The 20,003-nt window shown below is 31.9% G+C and overlaps 1 protein-coding gene and 2 non-coding genes across 4 annotated transcripts; all 3 read right to left on the reverse strand.

Annotated features, from left to right (window-relative positions):
• Positions 1-1,546: 1,546 nt before the first annotated feature.
• Positions 1,547-18,158, reverse strand: LOC114342915 (eukaryotic translation initiation factor 5A). 2 transcript variants are annotated; one of them, XM_028293721.2, is made up of 4 exons: positions 18,078-18,158; positions 16,872-17,109; positions 11,134-11,372; positions 1,547-1,849 (listed from the first exon to the last, which is right to left on the reverse strand). In XM_028293721.2, exons 2-4 carry the CDS (start codon positions 17,074-17,076, stop codon positions 1,808-1,810), a joined length of 486 nt encoding a protein of 161 aa, XP_028149522.1. In that variant the 5' UTR covers positions 17,077-17,109; positions 18,078-18,158; the 3' UTR covers positions 1,547-1,807. The 2 variants fall into 2 exon arrangements, with proteins under 2 accessions (XP_028149522.1, XP_028149523.1); XM_028293722.2 differs by lacking the exon at positions 18,078-18,158 and adding an exon at positions 17,733-18,063.
• LOC114342919 (small nucleolar RNA psi18S-1377) lies at positions 7,475-7,606 on the reverse strand. The gene has a single exon (XR_003654459.1). It is a non-coding gene; the product is annotated as a small nucleolar RNA psi18S-1377 (small nucleolar RNA).
• LOC114342918 (small nucleolar RNA SNORA13) lies at positions 14,366-14,495 on the reverse strand. The gene has a single exon (XR_003654458.1). It is a non-coding gene; the product is annotated as a small nucleolar RNA SNORA13 (small nucleolar RNA).
• Positions 18,159-20,003: the final 1,845 nt, after the last annotated feature.

Consider the following 20,003-nt stretch of genomic DNA (forward strand, 5'->3'; position numbering starts at 1 on the left):
GTTCATGGGTATTCTTTCATTTTTCCTACTGTACTTATTTTAAAAATAATCAATACTTATTTACTACATTGCAACGACTCATTTAGTAATCACAAGAAAAATTCAGGTCCAGACTAACAAAAAAAAAATTAAAATAATTGTGACTGAAACAACAACCTGTATATTGACATTTTCAAAATTCGTTAGCACATTTGAAAAGAGCACAAAAACTAAGTTTAATTGCTCGCTTTAATTTTTTGTGCAGACAATTTTATGACATTAATTTTGAAATTATATCGAAATTTTTGTTTCGAAAGTTCGAGCATGGAGTTTGAGTTCTTAAAAATTCTGACATAATTTCAAAATTAAAGTCATTAAATTTTCTTCAAAAAAAAATAGAAGCGAACCATTAAAATTAGTTTTTTGTGCTCTTTTCAAATGCACAAACGGGTTTTGAAAATTTCAATACACAGGATGTTGTTTCAAGGTCACAATGAATTTATAATTATGTTTAATCCGGGCCTGGATTTTTCTTGTGATTAGTATTTGGGTGGTTTGGGTTCTAAATGTGACATATGTGTACCAAATCTCAAAGAAATATACAAAGTTCTAAGTCATGGGTTCAGAAAAAATGGGCAAAATCGGTAAAACACCCATTAACTCGGTTATAAAAATCGGTGGGGCAATAAATTCAGTATGTCTAGAACCGCCTCATTTACCTCTATTCATTATTTAAGTATTTCCGTTTCCCAATGAAACACACTGTAGGTATATTACTTCACCTTGATTGCGGCCCATAAGCTGTTGCAATGGCTACTATGTGGCCCAGAAAAGAAAAAGGTTGAGTATCGCTGGTCTAGTAGGAGGGTACCATATGTTTTTTGAGTCATTTGATAGTCTCCAAAAAGTGTTTGCCATATGCGATCGAATGCCTTAGTCATACAAGATAGGGTTGACTTTTTCAGATACTCTGCTACAGAGTCTACACCTTCTCTCCAAGAAAAACTCATCATAGGTGGGTATATATCAAAATTCATGAAAAAATGACATTCCTTGTTTTTCCTCTGTACTCTTCAAATATCCTATTATCTTGAAGCTGCTCCAAAAGTCACATCCTTTTATTATTGTAATAACAGAGCAATCACATTTTTCACTAACTTTAGAAATTCGGTTACCAGCCCGTCTCTAATAAATAAAACTAGACAAATGAAATTAAGGAACATCGGGCAATGAAAGGCATCATTGGATATTTAATTTATATTTAACCAATTCCAAGTAAAAATTATTGCGCAAAAACCATGAATAGGTTCACTTTGATCAAGTTTTGTAATTCAATAAAAACTTAGTCTAAACAATATCAAAACAAGTCTTTAAAAATGCTATGTTTATTCACTTCAAAAAAAATGTCAACAAGAGTCTAGAATCACCTAATTCTTACTTATTTAGTAGTAAAAAAAAACAAAAACTCACAAATATCATACAGGGACCAGTAAAGCTGGGTTTCACAGAAAAAGGTGGTTCTAAAAATAGCTGGTAATCACTGTTAAAAAAGAAAATTTACAGAGAATTAAAATTAAATTACGATTTATTGAACGAAAATGTAGCTTTGCAAGTAATTTTGCCAACAAATTACAGATAGATGTAAAATTACACCACATCAACGTCGGATGCCGGTTGACAGGGCGTCGGGCATTAGATAAGCTTTATTTGTTTGATAACTGATGGTCCAATATGATAAATATATTCATAAAATATAAAAGCGGGGATCCCCAGTAGACAAAGGATGACGCCTGCGTTCTCGACCCCGCTGTCTTACAACCGGCTATTATTATTTATCAAGAGCAGTATTTGTTTTTACTGCAATAACGACCTGAAACAAAAAAAATAGTATTATTTAAATTGTCCAGTTATTAACGCATAAACATAGTTTAGCTTTAGCATATTTATGACAAAAACCGTATAATTATAAGATAATTTATTGTAAAAGACTTAATATAGTGCTGATCTCTTTACTCCATCCCTGACAACAAGATGGTAAATATTTCAATTTTATGTTTAACATAGTCATTGAGATAAACACATTCTTTCCATCTATGTTTAAATCTAATGCTTCTTAATGTTGTTCTGAAGCTATTTCTTTGTGGCATTTTTATAATTAACTATTTAGATGGGAAATAAGCCACAATTAAATTGAAAAAAATAATTTTATTAACTTTCGACGCCCAAATCTGGTGTCGTTGTCAAAATACTACTGACAATATCAAAATACAAAATCAGTAGTATTTTGTATTTTGACAACGACACCCGATGTGGGCGTCGAAACGTTATTAAAATTATTTTTTTCAATTTAATTGTGGCTTATTTCCCATCTAAATAGTTAACTAATGCTTCTTGAAAGAACCTTTGCAAACCACTGATTTTGTGCAGATTTATTATCTAAAGAAAATCTTTTACATTCACTAATCATACTCTTTAGTTTTGGAAACAGTTGGTAATCTCTGGAGGTCAAATCTGGAGAATATAGTTTATGAATAATTCAAAGCCTGTTTCCATGATTGCAGCTGTTACAGTGGCAGGCCTGTGACCAAGTATATTTCTGTGGTGCTAAGGCAAAACCCGATATGTCAAAAACGTGATTTAGCAGCAGATGAGTTTAAAAGTTCGCGGTGTTGTTGTAATAGTGGACATATCGGAAACTAATTTTATCATCTACTGGTTACATGGATGCGTTTAGTCATCATATTCTTCATCGCTCAATGTACATATTGGCATTAAAATCAATAATTTTTGACATATCGGGTTTTGCCTTAGTACCACCGATTTGTGCAACTGCTCCCTACAGTTTTCTTTCATAGTTTCACATACCTGTGGGCCTATCAATGAAACAGGAAGGGATAATTTAATTGATATAAAAAGTATCTGTAATTGTGACAGCTCAGTTTTGTAGGAAGTCTACTAAAATTAGGTCTTTGTAATCCCAAAAAAGGTTAGCACTACATCTTCTCTGCTGAAGGCAATGCATTTTTTGCTGTGTCGCAGTCCTAAATCCTGGACTCATTCTTGTATAATATTTCAAGAATCTATTCATTTACTTGTGTAAGACTTATCCACTACTTATTTAATTCGTCACTGATTACTGATATACACTCACCGGCACAAATTTCCGCCACCCAAAAGTTTTGATTAAGTTTGACAATCTATAACTTTATTATTTGTACTTCGATTTTCAAGATTCTTGCATCAGTTTGTAGGTACATGTATTAATATAGTTTTTTATTATTCTGGTAACAAAAATTTTTTGCTTAGATGGCATTATACCGGGGAGAATGGAAGCGTTGTATTTTCTCTTAACTTTAAAAAATTTTGAGGGCTGATTTTGTTTCATACTCCTTTTGTATTATCCTGGAAGTATCACTAAGGTTTTGTTTTTTGAATTATCCAAATATCTCTTTTCTTGTAAGAGCTGTAAATAAAAATACAGCTTTGAAGGTTTTTTTAATTAAAAAATCACTCACTAAAATTAACCAAAACAAAATTAACAACAAAACCAAACAATTCAATAGCGGGTATGTCCACCTCTTGCAGCAACGACTGCTCGCAATCTGTTTGACAACAAATAAAGATGTGTTATCCTTGCCTCGGGAATAGTCCGATATTCCTCTACCAGGGCCATAACTGTACCAAATTTTCTGGAGGCCTAGGATGATGGCGAATAGCTTTTTGTAATTCATCCAATAAATACTTAATAGGATTGAGATCTGGGCTGCATGCGGGCCATTCTAAAGCTGACCACTCACCTACGGATATCGAAGAGGCCATGGCATGCAGGCCAGGACTGAAGGCCATTATTTGAGTAGTTAAGTTAATGAACTGCAGTTGAGACGCCATGCACATGCAGTTTTGGGATCGAGCGTGCCAACACCTTTACGAAAACTGCGTGTATGTGGTGATTTGGCCTTCAATTAACCACCTGTCAGTCTCCCAGCCTCTTCGATATCCTCAAGTGAGTGGCCAGCATAATCTTATCAATCCAACCTCTATTTTATGAGTCAATCAGTGTTTTTATTTACAAAAAATGGTACAGCTCTTACAAGAAGAGAGATATTCGGATAATTCAAGAAACAATGAAACAAAAACCAGCCCTTCCATTTTTCCACAGAATGTTTTAAAGTTAGGAGGAAATACAACACTTCCATTCACCCCCGTATAATGCAATGCAAGCAAAATTTTTGTGTTACAGGAATAATACCAAACGATATCAATACATGTACCTACAAACTGATGCAAGAATCTTGAAAATCGGAGTACAAATAATAAAGTTATAAATTATCAAACTTGATCAAAAATTTTGGGTGGTGGAATTTTGTGCCGGTGAGTGTATTTCCTGATTTTTGGAAAAGTAGTTAACACCAATTTTTAAGTCTAGTAATAAAATAATATTGAAAATTATTGAGCTGTTTGTAACCAATCGGTATTACCCAAACTATCTGATTGTTCAACCAGTGCATCCTTCTTATTATATGGATGTCAAACCTGGACCCTAACCAAGATAGATAAATAGATAGAATTTATTCGTCTAGAAATTCATACAATGTATACACATTACATAAATTTATCTGACTAGTCAAAAAAATTTTATGGTTTATACAAATGTAAACACATTAAAAATTTAGTACATTAAAATTTACATTAAAAAAAATACATTACAAGAAAACACATTAAAAATTTAAAAATTCCTCAATACTGTAAAAGGCATGGCTAACTAGAAACGTTTTTAGATTCCGTTCAAACGATTTAATAGTGTCAAGATGCATCTTATGTGTCACCGACATGTCACTGAACTTATTAAAACATTTAATCCCAATGTATGTAGGAGCATGCTGTGCAACTCCCAGGCGGGAAAAAGGCTGGTGTATGTTATCTTTTAGGCGTGTATTATATGGATGTAGATCCACGTTCCTAAGGAATGTTTGCTCATGTTTTTTTATATAATTATTAGTTGTAAAATATATAGGCTTAGAAGAGTCAAGATGTTAGCTTTTATAAATAGTGGCTTACATGATGTAGTTGGTGATACTTTAAACATAGTTTGTAGTATTTTTTTTGAGATATAAAAGCTCTATTCATATATGGAGATGAGCCCCAAAATATTCAGCAGTACTGAAGGACTGACTGCACCAAGCCATAGTAGGCAAGGCAAGTCAAATATGAATAAGCTAGCCACAACAGAGAGAGCAATGTTAGGTATATGACTGTCAAATAAAAAGAGGAATGAAAAACAAAAATTGAGGACACAACAAAAGTTACCAAACTTAAATGGAGCTTCGCAGGCCACACTGCTAGCCAAAAAGACCAACGTTGGAATGCAACAGTACATTGGAGACCTTACCAAAGTAAACGACCAAGAGAAAGACCACAGATGAGGTGGGTTGATGATATTAAAAGAGTAGCCGGAACAAATTGGAAATATGTTGCTCAGGATAGAGACTGATGGAAGGAGTTGGGAGGGGTCCAGACAAATAATTCCTGGACAAAAAATCCCCACAAATTATCCCTGGACAAAAAATCCCGGACAAATAATCCCCGAGAAATATTTGCTGCCGAAAAATTCTCTAAAAGTTTTCCCGAAATTTTACTAAATTTCGAATTCCAACTTCATGCCGAAAACTTCAAATTTTACATGACAAAAAAATGTGAGTTTTTTTAGAATCGTGGAAGATATGGAGAATGAGCTAAGGCTGTGAGAATCATGTTGTAATTATTTGCTTAAATCTTTTGCTCGTTCTGCTTTGAATAACATGTTCAAAACATGGCCTATTATCTGTATGCATCCATTCAAAGCTTTTGTCCTATTACAACTGTTTAGCTTTGCTATGAAAACGCAGAACACAGGTTTTGACATAGCTTTTGAAACAGGTTTTTGAAATGTTGTTTGCATTAATTGAAACAGATGACTAAATATTTTTCGGTATTACAAAAAATATTACTACCATACGCCGAACAAATAGTTGGTGTGCTTTCACACCTGGAAGATTGATTTTTTATCAAATATTTACTATTAGACAAATACTTGAAAGTATAATCAAGACATACATCAGATCTTTATAGATTCCAAACAGGCTTATGATTAAATTAATTGCCCAACACTATATGGAATACAATTTTTAGGTATGTCCAGCTTGACCAAAATGGCCGAGCTGGGCATACCCAAGAAACTAACTGCGGTAACGCAAATGTATGTAACTCCTTTGCACAAGCTAGAATAGGGGAAAAAATATCAAACGTTGTTTTTTAGAATGTCCAGATGAACAGGCCAGATGGGAGAAGGTCTGTAGGATGGCCTAGAAAAAGGTGGAAAGATGCAGTCAGAGAAGATCTGGAGAAAATGGGAGTGAGACAATGGGAAATAGTGGCACAGGACCGACAAACATGGAAGGCAATAGAAAACGCTGCAAAGACTCTCGAAGAGTTATAACGACATTGGTGATGATGATGAGGACTAAATATTTTTGACGTTAAATTATTAAAAAAGGAACAGGTTTTTTGCATTACAATCAAGATTATCGTTTTCAAGACCAGCAGTTATCATCACGAATACGCAATATTTGACAAATTTTCAACATGATTCCCACAGCCTTAGCTCATTCCCCATATCTTCCACGATTTTTGAAAAAAAAAACTCACTCATTTGTCATGTAAAATTTGAAGTTTTAGAGATGGAATTGGAATTCGAAATTTGGTAATCGAAATTACAATTCATGCTTAATCTTAATTGCTATTCATTATTTTCCTGCCAAAAAGAGGTTTCATGGCAATTGCTATCTATAACTCTCATGCACCGAGGCTGAAAAACATTTATATATATATATCCCAATTAATGAATAATATTCAATAGCATGTCATACTGTGTGCCAATGGCTGGTTTTAAGTTAATGTCGAGGTTTAAACACCATTATACTAAATTTAAAATCAAGATGCAGTAGAAATAAACAAACCAAGACATGTTAAATGCTGAGTGCTCCTAGTAGCATTTAACATGTCTTGGTTTGTTTATTTCTTCTGCAACTCGATTGTAAATCTAGTATAGACATTTCAATTTAATTTGATCATATTATTTACATTTAAAAGGTATAAAATCTAAAGCATTTAAGCAAATATGCTTCGCATTTTTCACAATCAAATTTATAATTCAGGAATTCTACAATTTTTTATAACTGTCTCATCAAACATTAAGATAATTTTAGAAAGAGTGAATTAAAAGTAATTTTTTATTGATGTGTTTCTATGGGAGCTTTATCTGTCTTCTTCTGTTCTAATGTAACAAAATAAAACATTTACTTTTTGCAAAATAACAAGTAAAAGTTACTTGTAATGGATGAAAATTATGATGCAATGTAATTGCAATTATGATGCAAATTATGATCTAATGTATGCAATACTTTACATGAAAATGGATTTCATGCAAAAATATGTGTGTTAAAAAAATCTAATATTTTAGTGTATCCAATTCTTAGTAAGCAAAACACGATTGATTCCATACATGCTTGTGGAAAAGTTGGATTTTACTGTATGTCCCTTTTGACACCCAAGTTCACATGGAATATAAATTCAGGTAACACAGGGACCACTAGACAATCAACAAAACAACCTTAAAGCCTCGTTTTCATTAGTAGTTAGTAGTGGGTCGAGTAATCTGGGCAAGTACTAACTATCCCTGCAGTTTTACCAATGAAAAAGTAATTGGTCAAGTAAATACCAGATTATATTAGAATAAAGTGCATAGAGTTCAACGGCTACTCTAACAAGTAGACTAGTTTGGCTAAAAAGCTTGCTAGTGTACTCGGCCGCTAACTGTACTAATCAAAACTAGGTTTAATTTTTATTCCTCTGTAATATGATAACCTCCTAAACCTAGGGTTACCATAATTTATTAACCAAATCCAGACAGGGGTAGTCCAAGGGGTTGTAGAAAATGTCAGTGGTGTAACCAGGGGGGTGGGGTTTTGGGGGTTGTACCCCCCATCCCCCATTGGGATGTACTTTGAGCTCTATACACTTAACACCATTACTATTCCATACCCCCAGAGACCCTCCAGTAGTTGTAACCCCCACCTTTAGGATCATCCTGGTTACACAGTTGGAAAATGTAAAATGTGAATTTGACTGTGTTGCTACCTCTACATTGTACATAAATGCGAAATGCATATGGCACAATTAAAAGTACAGCTGTTTTGCTACAATATGCAACTAACATCGAAAATCTCTGCCGGCTTAAAATACATATACACTCCTCCTAAGTGCCTTCTCTACTGAGGTTGGCGATCAATATGGCAAATTTCTCTCTGTTCTGGGCTTGATGGATTAAGTCATTCCCTGTTGTGTGGGTCCAATCTCTGATGTTTTGGAGCCAGGATTTTTTCTTTCTTCCTATACCCCTTTTACCTTCGAATATTCCCTACGGCACATTATGTGTCCTAGATATGACGTCTTTCTAATTTTGATTGTATTGACCAGATGAGGATGTGTGTTCATTATTTCCAGTACTTCTTCATTTGTAGTTTTGCTGGTCCAGCTTATTCTTAGCATTCGGCGGTACATCCACATTTTGAATGAATTCAGTTTGTTGACGTCATACTGTTTTAATGTCCAGGTCTCACAGCCATATAGTAATAGAGACCACACATAACACTTTAGTGTTCTCAATCTTATTGTGACTGATACGATTGGGGTTAGAGCATTTTACGCATGTTCATGAAGCCAGATCTTGCTGTTTCAATGCGTCTTCTAATATACACTATCAACGGATTATTGTCTGCTTGTGCGCTGTTGATAAGCAGTGCGACCTACTTAACTAGGTGCTGCGCAGAATGAAATTTTCCACCGTTGGGCCAATTGTTTTCCATTTTTTTTATTAACGAAAAAATCCAGATATTTCTCATATCCGGACGAAATCTGGACATATGGTAACCCTACCTAAACCACACTTGCCAGAACCATTTTTCAATTTATACAGTATGTCCATGTAAGTTGTATCCATATGGAAAACTTTTTTATTATTAATTTTACGAAAAAAAGTTATTCTTTATAAAAAGTTCTGCATGGTTCAAAACCCAAGATTCAACCATCAGATATCAAATTTAAAGAATGTTATACGAGGTATGTCAAAAAGTTTGAATTTCACTCAAGAGTAAGTAATAAAGTAGCTTTATTTTTCACAATATTGAAAATTGCTACTATGAAAAGTTGTTTTTAATTAAAAACTATATTCTAATATGCAATTACACCCTTATACAGTGGAACCTCGATAAGTCGGATTAATCGGGACCGCGGCCGATCCGAGTTATCGAAAATCCGGGTCAGCCGGAGAATATGGTAAAAATTAATAAAATACTTACACATAAACTCCATTATAATTGCAAAAATATGAAATACATATACACAGTAGATCTAAATTCCGTACAGTTGTATACAGTATTGTTTATTTCTTGGTAAAAAACTTAGTCAAAATGATAAAAATATTTGTTTTGACAATTTTGTCTGATGAAAATCGGTCCGGGTTAGCCGGACTTCCGGGTTATCGGAGGCCGACTTATCGGGGTTCCACTGTAATTGAAAAAAAATTTTTTTGGAAAATTATGGGTAACCAACATTATTTTCAATTATTTCAATTCTGATAACTCTTTTATTATTAATTTTACCAAAACAAAAAGTGATTCTTAATAAAAAGTTCTGGATGGTCTAAAACCTAAAATACAACCATCTTATATCAAATTTTATCAACTTTATAAGAGGTATGTCAAAAAAGATAAATTTAGATCAAAAATAAAGTACCTTTTTGCACGACTGATCATTTTTGACTGTTTACCGTGACAGATTTTATGTCAGTAGGTGACATTTACTAGCAACTCGACGGTACGTAATCCAACTCGACGGTAAGTACTCCAACTCGACGGTAATTCACTTACCGTCGAGTTAAAAAATCTCTTAATTTTAATTTATTTTTTGAAAGAATAACGAAAACTAACGAATTATTTATTAATATTGAAACTTATGGTACAATTTGTTAAATTATTTAATGAAATCCCACTTGTTTGGGCTGTGGTTTCAAGAAACTCCTGCAGAATCACATACATTAGTAGTATCCAACATTTTTTCTCTTCAAATACGCGATCAAAGTTGAAATCTTGGAAATATCAATGCCATCATAAAGAAAAACGGTGGATTTAATCATTGAATATTCTGCCCAGAGGCTTCCAGGAGCTTTCAACTGCATATGTCTTTGAACGAAATATGCCAATAGAGTCTTTCCTTCGATTCTTAAATTCTTGCCTTCCCACGATTTTTTAAAACTTTGGTAGGTATTTTGATAACGGATTTTGGATTTTTCGGGAATAATTGCGAAACACCCTTCTTCCCAAGCCCGTTCAATTTCTTCAAATTCACTTTCACTCATATTTTAATTTATAATAATCAAAATTGTACTTAAAATTATTGACAACTAAATAAAAACTCAATTCTCCATTGTTGTTATGCACCCTAGTTACTGCCTAACAACCAAAGTATCTATCTTGATAAAATGAATGAAACTAGTCAATATGACGAAAATGTTTAATTTTATAATTTATAATGGTATCAATCGTGCAAAAAACGTTATAAGCATGTCGAACGTTAAGGGTAACCGATCTCAGACAATAATTGGAGTCGTCGCTCCGCTCCTCCTCCAAACAATTGTCTTCGATCGGTATAAAACCCTTACCGTTCTCCATACTTAATATACTATTAAAGTTCAGAATATTTCAATTAGAAGGATGTAATTACATACTGAAACATAGTTTTTAATTCTAAATAACTTCTCATAAGCTTCATTTGATATTGTGAAAAATAAACGTATTTTACTCTTGAGGGAAATTCATATTTTTCATATTTTTTGACATACCTCGTATAATATTAAAAAAATATGATATTTGATGGTTAAGTCTTAGATTTTGGACCATGCAGAGCTTTTTATCAAGAATAACTTTTTTTCGTAAAATTAATAAAAAAGTTTTCCATATGGATACAACTTACAGGAACATACTGTATGAGAAAATAATCACATCAATCAATCACATATTATTAATTGATCAAAAGTCATAAAAATATATAAAAACTTACTTCTTCACCACAAGACTTCAGTACGGTACATAATATATCCTTGCCGGCAGCATGTTCTGCACGTACTGTACCACCAACTTCACCATCTGGAACTTTTAAATCTTCACGTAATTCACCATTATCAGACATAAGGGATAAGTAGTCATCATCAGAAATATCTGTCAACTGATAATCTTCACGTTTAACATGGGGTACATCCATGTTGTGTGTAGAAGGACAAATATCTTCATATTTTTTACCTAAACAAAAAAACAACTTTATTAGTCAAGAGTTTTTGTTGTTAAAAACAAAATATTTTTGTTATTTTTATAAATAGATTCATACAATGTGTCCACAGATGGGGTACCCAAGAGGAAAAACTTTTTTATTTCTAGTGAAAAAGACATTCTTCATAAAGTTTTTCTTGTTATAAAACCCCTTAAGGCCATAGGTACATAATTCGCAAATATTTTACAGGTATCCCTACTTTTTCTGTCTTTACATGGAAAATTACGTGTAGTAAAATTCACACTGATATGGATATGTTAACATTACTAGAATGTCATTCTACTTGAAAATGTCATCATTAATTTAAAGAGATGGCTTTTGAATGTTCTTGGATAACTGTTATTTTTATAATTGCAAATTATTAATTCAGTTAATAAATGTGATAATTTTTTCACTAACTATGTATTCAGTGATTGTAATAATTTATATGTACAACAAAAACTAATACTCAATCGAGAAAAGAGGAAAAGTGTTTAAGTGATTTTTTAATAATATATTGTTGGAACGCTTACAATTTTGAACATAGTTAACAACAAAATACTTGGATCTTCCACAAATAATATACAATAAATACCTTTTTATTAAGTTCACGTCTTCAATCAATTATTTATCAAATACACTATATTATATCAATATTATTTAATCAACAACTCAAATATTCCCGATGCCATGTCAAATATTTAAAACTGTCACTGATTGTCACTGTCTGACTGACAGTATGCTGACAATATTCTATTCGACTGAGTACGTTGTATGACAAAGATAGATTTGGAAATCTTACCACGGACATTGTGTTCATTTTTTTCGAATCCTGAAAAAACCAATAAATATTTTTGAAAAATTTAAACGCAGAATGAAAGACTATATTATTACCGAGGGCCGAAAGTCCCTTAGAATAAACAAAAAGTTTATTTTGAATGAGATATTTTAAATTAATTATCACACTAAATTTTCTCTTAGTTTTTCACCCCTGTAACTTATTAAAATAAACATCAGAAGTTCTCAGGGACTTTCGGCCCTTGGCAATAACGTAATATTTCATTCTGCATTTAAATTTTTCAAAAATACTTATTAGTTTTCTCAGGATTCGAAAAAAATGAATCCCCATTTGAATAGCATTGCAGCCGAAAATACGTACCCATCCTCTTAAAATGAAATAAAAATTTTGTCTAAATATCTATGTATTGTTTCACTAATTTCAGAAATATAATAATAATATGTGACATTTGCGTCAATAATCTAGTGAGTGACATTTACAAAGTACCGAAGTAATTTTAACTTTGGTAAATAATTTAACACATTGACTGCTACAGCAATTTTAAGAAATCTGGCCTAAATTTTAAGAAATCAATATTATATTACTAGATAGCTACTACTAAGATAACTTGTAGTTGGCTTACTAGAAAAGAATGCAATCTATGAATTTTCTTGTAGTTGGCAGTCAATGTGTTAAGATTGTCATTCTTTTTCTTCAACAACGCTGAATTCAACAAAAAAATCTTAAATGATTAGGAAGAGAAAAGTATCTTTGAAGGGGGTATCATTTATTAATTCCTAGCAGAGCATGTTTGGCTTACAAATTCATCTTCAGAGCTATGGTCAAATGTTTAAGTACCGGTATAAAGAGAGAAATCCAATTTTTGTATTGAAAACAATTTTGGAAAAAAGATAGTGGGTTTTTGAAACATACCACAATCAAAAAGTTTAATGTGTTTTTTGTAAAAGCCCCATGTGATGTTTTGGATGTTTGTAACCTTTTTACCAAAGAAAAAGTGGTGCCACTTCGGTATGCGGTCTACCGTCTAATATGTGGTCTACGGCAATTTAGCTGATTCGGCATGCAGTCTACGTACAAAAACAAATTAGAGAAACTATTACAAACATTACTATTTTATTATTACTAACAGCTTCACTGTTCAATTGGTAATTATACAAAGAGTCTACATTCTACCACATCCAATACTATTTTAATATTAAATATCATGCAACCGCAGTAAATATCGGTTTTTGTCTGAAAGGAGGAAGACCCAACCCTTCGGTCCAAACCCAACTTGCGGGTATTAGAGTGAGAGAACCGCAGGGCAGGAGGTATTTGACCGCTGCGCGCAATCACAACCCACCCTTTTTATTATCACTAAACGGTCTTTTCAGCGTTTTAAATTAACACTCAAGGCCCATTTCGTTGATTCAAGTTTATATAGGCAACCCAAATTACACGCCGCTAATCCTCGGTTCGGGATTTAGACAGAATAACACGTGAAGTGTGAAGTAAAGCACAAGTATGACAAGTAAAGTAAAGTATAAATATAAATAATAAATAAAAAGTTTGTAATAGTTTCTCTAATTTGTTTTTGTACGTAGACCGCATGCCGAATCAGCTAAACTGCCGTAGATCGCATATCAGACGGTAGACCGCATACCAAACTAGAAACTCTGCCGTAGACCGCATACCGAAGTAGCACCGAAAAAGTTTCTAACCAAAACACAGATAATTTTTATTTCTGAACAAAGAAAATTAGGTTTAAAAGGATTAATAGATTAAAATATGAATAACATAATCCTGTGTTGGCCTTTGGCTTATCTCTTAAATAAATAATATAATGTTAAAACTAATATAAAAATGATAATCTACTGGTAGCAACATACTGATGAAGTCACTAATGTAAAAAAAATTATACTGACGGTGACAAACTGATGCCAAAAATAATATTTGCTATTGAAAAAATGGGTAAAATTAATCAAAAATGTATTACTTAACTTAATCTTTTATTTAAAACAGATAAGCCAATATTAATAATGAATAAAAATCGCAAAATTGTAAACTTGATAATCAATAAATACAACGTTTGTTCAAATACTTTCTATTTTGAGATAAAGTTTGATGACACCTGTATGAGTCAGTTGAATCAATAAATAGTTCTATTGTGAATTAAATTTTAAAATCTTGAACTTGAAAAAGTTCAAGGTCTGTCTCCAAATTTTAGTAAACACAATATGATGGACTCACATGTACTTGTGGAAATTTGGAATATGATGTTTGTCTCTTTTGACACCCAAACATAAATATACTTTGATGCTCAGGTAACACAGAGACATGTTTTAACAGCATGTTCTATTTGTTCAAAGCTTATTTTTTATCAAGAGATGTATTGCTTATTTTTAATATTATTGAATACATAATGTAAAGGTCAACAGATAGTGAATAATTAGTGTTTCTGTGTGTGATATCTAACTTTTTGCAACACGAGTCTAAAATTATCAACAGAATTACATTAGAAAGTTAGAAGATTAACTTCAAGATAAAATGTAAAGAAGACAAAATACTCTGACTTATATTTAAAACACTCTTATCTTAAAATGTTTTACATTGTATGATAAAATTACATCAATTTGGCAGTTTAAAGAATATTAACTATTGTTTCAATTGGAAGATTCAGTTGAAGAGAAGAAGGAAATTGATTAGTGAAGATGTCACAAGAAAGCACAATTATAAAAAAGACTTGCGTTATGAGAAATAATTTTACAACAAAATAAAAAAACAAAAGCTGAAATGTGTAAAGAAAAACATAAGATTTACATCTAGATAGTTCTGTAGCCATAATATAAATCTTTGTTACCAATTACAGAAAAGAAGAAAAATAGTTTGTTTTATAAAACTCAAAACAAGTAACACTATTAACCCTGAATATCAGGATTGGTGCAAGTCTTTGCCTGTGAATAATAAAGTGCCTGATAGAGCTCCAGAACCAGCAGTATCAGATTCAGATAGCGATATTATGTAGATTATAATCTTTTTTTAGAAGGGTTTGTACACTATAATATCTTTACAAAATGGATAAAACGCAAAAACCAGAACAATTTTTTGTGGCAGCATTGTAAAATTTAGTACTTAGTATTTCCTCCTCTAGTTCTAGTGATAAGACTGTATCCTTCTAGGCATGCTTAGCAGATGGTCTTGAATGGTTTATTGCAGGGTCTTGAATGGTTTATTGCAGAAATCAATTCCATTCCTCATGTGCAGCAATCCTCAATTCTGCAATTGAGTTTGTAGCTAGATTTCTTGCTTTTATGTCATTTTAGAATGTCTCGTACACATTCTATGGGATTTATATCTGGACTCATTCGTGGCCAGTCTCGATCCTCAAGATATTGTATGATTGTTCCTGTGATATGTGTACAGCACACACAAATTTATCATTCCTGATCAAGTCTACATAAGGAAATACATGCTCTTAAAGGATGTTGTGTATGTACCAGTCAGCATTCATTTAAATATTCACCTCAACAAGTTCTGTATGACCCTCCCAACTACTACCACAGTATAATGAAACCACCACCAAGGCTAAAATTGTGTACAAGATTACATTGTATCCTTGTTTCATCTCTGAAAAGAAGTCTTCCCATTGCTTTTTTTTTTCAATAAACATGGGCTCTTCCAAAATGTAACTGTTGGGTTTTCTGCTGTGGAACTCTGGCAGGCCGTTTTGGATTTAAACCAACCTCTTTAAGTCTTCTCATCACTGTTTTGACACTTACATTAACTTGTCTTGTGATCAAATATTGGTCATATCTTGGTGTTGTACATCTTTCTTGTCCTTGACCAGTTCACTGTTTGTATCCTCCAGTCTCATTGTGTCGCTTTACTATATGAGAAACAGTCCATTGATGGATACTCATTCTCCATGCAATATCTTCTTGTCTGTAACCCGCATTGGCTAAAGTAACAATTTTAACACACACTAACTCACTTAAATGTGGCATATCAGCAAGAAAACTGCAGAATCAAAAAATAAAACTCTTCAACTGGCATATTTCAACTGACTATCAATACCAAAAAGGAAAACAAGAATCATTGTAAAACACACTTTGCAATGTTAGTTTGTGATAGCATTGCTTCTTTAGCTATAAAAACTGTCATAACGATTCTTTTATCCATAATAAATTGTAATATAATATGTAAAAATTCCAATTTCAGGAACGAATTAAAAAATTATAACATTTCAAAGATAAACAATTAACAAAAAATTTTTAATGATGATAAAATGTGCAATATTTTTGTCTGTGACTATATTATAAATAATTATTGAAATTAATAAAATAAAAGACATATATTATACCAATATTTATATAAAAAAAAATGAAATGAACATGTTTTGAAAGGCACAACAATATGATCTATAATAATGAATATATCGCTTGTCTCAAATTATACAGACTTATCTACAAAAGTAGCATTTTCTGCTAGAGTGATTGTCGATTCGACAATGTCATTTAATTGGATTGTGGCAGCATACAGGTGTAATGCCATCTGGCGAGGTTTTATTCAATTTAAAGGTAAATCAGTATGACACATAAAAAGTTTAAAAAATTACGAATTTTTTAGTGGTAGTAACTAAAAAAGTAATTTTTGCAGATAAGTTTGTATGATTTGAAAGCAGCGATATGCATAAAATTACACACAAATTACTCACCTGTGAAGATATCAATACCAACCAAGTGGACTTTAGCGTGACCATGTTTACCAGTTTTGGATGTGGACATTTCAACAATCTTGCATGGTCTAGACTTCAACATTACGAAACCGTTTTTACGTAGGGCTGAGCATTGCATAGGGTATGTTGCAGAGGCTCCAGAGTCTCCAGTTTCAAAATGTGAGTCATCGAGATTATCTGCCATTTTTACTACTAGTTATTGTTTCAACCTTGCAAGCTGTAATTAAAAAACACACTTTAACTACTTAGTGGACATATTTTTTTGAGATATACTTGATATCAAAAAAATATTCTAAATTAAGATTTCACTTCTGCTTTGGGCTTTAAGTGCTGAGTGTATGTGTATAAATGGTGAAAGGTGTTTTATAACAAATTAATAAACCAATATGTAACTGCAAATGATGGCCATACTGGAGAACCTGAGAGTCATGATCTTATTATAGATTTTATATTCACACCAGTTATACCAGTATATCTGATGGCACAAAAAACAACTTATAAGAATATGTGTTTGAGAATATTCTTGTTTTGAGGTGTACATAATCAGTTGCTTTCATAGCTCATCAGCCAAGATGAGCTACGAAAACAAATGTAAACAGCAAATATACTTGATTTTCATAAGTGTAAATATGTTTATGCTTTTCTTAAAATTCTATTTTTTGCCAGTGGATTTTCATAGTAGGCCCAGTAAATATAACGTTAGCATTCACTGTGGAACTGTTTTAGCAGCACTAACTTTTTATTTGCCGATACACTAATTTTTTATCTCGCAAATTTTAAAAAAACAAGCCTTATTCTAGTGTCCACGCGGCATAAAACCATGTGGAACTTAGCACTGACCTAGTCAAAAAACTACACAACGAAGCTCTAATTTCTGAGTCACTCACTTAACTCAAAACTGTGCACAAACCAAACAACTATATTCTGTATTAAACTGTTTAAAGATATGTACTGAACTATTCGAAATTTGTTAATAATCTAATGCAACATGGCGCGAATATAGCCAAATCATGGGCTGTCAAACAATCCGTGTGTGCCTGTATCTATTTTTTATGAAGGTACGCAAAAGAAACACAAGCTAATGCTATTAAAGTATACACGGTATTGGCACTTTTAAAAAACTTTACAAAACACTACCTTTAATTTTGAATTTACTTAATAAATAGAGAAAAATTCGGTACTCACATGTGATCAAGATGGAAACTAATCCAAAAGAGGCAAATTGGGCATGCGTCCCAAGAAATAAACGGTTCCGTTTTGGTTTACTGATGTGATGGGCGATGTTCATCGATATTACCTATTCGATTGTCGAAATCCTAACTATCGATAGTAGCTTCCCAAAACATCGATTAAAATATCATGCGCGTCCCATCATTCAAAAATATGTGGTTTGAAACTTTTTGAGAATATAAAACAATTAATAAAATAAAACATAAAATGAAAACAATTTCAATATCACGTAAAGGATTATTCAAGGATTATGAATTACTTCATATTTTTAAAATTGTCTTCTAAAATATACCAAGGCTTATATTTGCACGCATTTTGCACCTATTTATAATTTTTATTAAATGTCTCTGCCTCTGCTATTGGCTCCGTGCGTCTCCCCTCTACGTACAGTCACGTGATACGCTGTCAGATTTTGTAAGGACGTTTTAACATTGAGTCTTATGGGATTATTTTGTTAAACTGGAATATTTTATTTTGTAGTGATAATAACCGAATACAATTGATAGAATTCATTAGTTATTAATTTATACTGTAATTTATAGTGCAACAAAATATTTTCTTTTTCGTTAATAAATATTTATTGACATAAACTGCGATAGTGAGGTTATGCATACAAAATCAAACTGATAATCAATATTGGAAAGTGAAGAATTTATAGTGCGTTTTTATTTTCTGTTTATATTAATACATAATATCACTAACGTGACACGACATTTTTTTAAATGTCTCATTTAAACATACACAAAGCGTCCTTATAAAATTTCAAAAAACCGCCACCATGAGCAGGTCGGTCGATTTTGCTTTGACACTTTGTTAACGCTCAGAGCGACCTGATTAACCACTAGTGTCTGTGTGTGTGTGTGTGTGTGTGTGTGTGTTTAGATTTATGACATGACCTTGGTTTGAACCAATTGGCCAGCTCAATTTTTTTTTTTATTTTCATAGACACAATTTCCTAATTATAACTGACATACATTATATTTTAATAATCACAAACATATATTACATACATTACATTAAAAATACATACTAATAAAACACTATTACTAAATACTTATACTAAACCACTAATTGATATTAACTTTTTTTTTTTTCTTTTTTTTTTCTTTCGCGCTAAGACCTAAACCCGATTCATCCTCGCGGAGGTTTAGGCCTTCTTTGTGATTTTTTTGTTTTTTTTTTTGTTTTTTTTTTATTTTGTTTTTTTTTTGTTTTTTAATATTTATTTATTTTTTTTATTATTTTTTTTTCTTTTTTTTCTTTTTTTTATATATATATTTTTTTTTATTTTTTTTATATATATATATTTTTTTTAAATATCAATTTTCATATTTTTTAAGTGGTTATAAACAATTTTATACAAATTTATATTTCGTGTACATAAAATGGAATTTAAATTGGTGGGGAGAGTGTTTAAACACTAATTTAAACACTAGTGTCTGTGTTCCGTAATTTGATTAATAAACGCTGTGTCTAGGTACACGCTAGCGTGTACGCAAATAAAAAAGTTAGGTATTTACACGCGAATTAAACTTCATCAAGCTAGTGACATCATTATTTAGCATGCACAGTGACTATATACAGAGAGAGTCTGTAATTTGGAATAAATTCAATATCTCAAATACTAATTGTTTTTTTGAAAAATGCTCAGACCCGCCGATTTGTATTTCAAATTTTCCTTTTTGACATATAATAATAATGTATACAGGGTGTCCCAATTTAGAGATATGACGTCACCGTTGATTTTCTTAAATGGCAACACTGTTCTTAAATGCAATAAATTCAATAATTAAAATACTAATAATTGCTTTTTTGAAAAATGTTCAGATCCGTCGATTAGTATTTCAAATTGTCATTTTTGACATGCAATAATAATGTATA

Source organism: Diabrotica virgifera, chromosome 7 (assembly GCF_917563875.1).
Source record: "Diabrotica virgifera virgifera chromosome 7, PGI_DIABVI_V3a".
NCBI lineage: Eukaryota > Metazoa > Arthropoda > Insecta > Coleoptera > Chrysomelidae > Diabrotica > Diabrotica virgifera.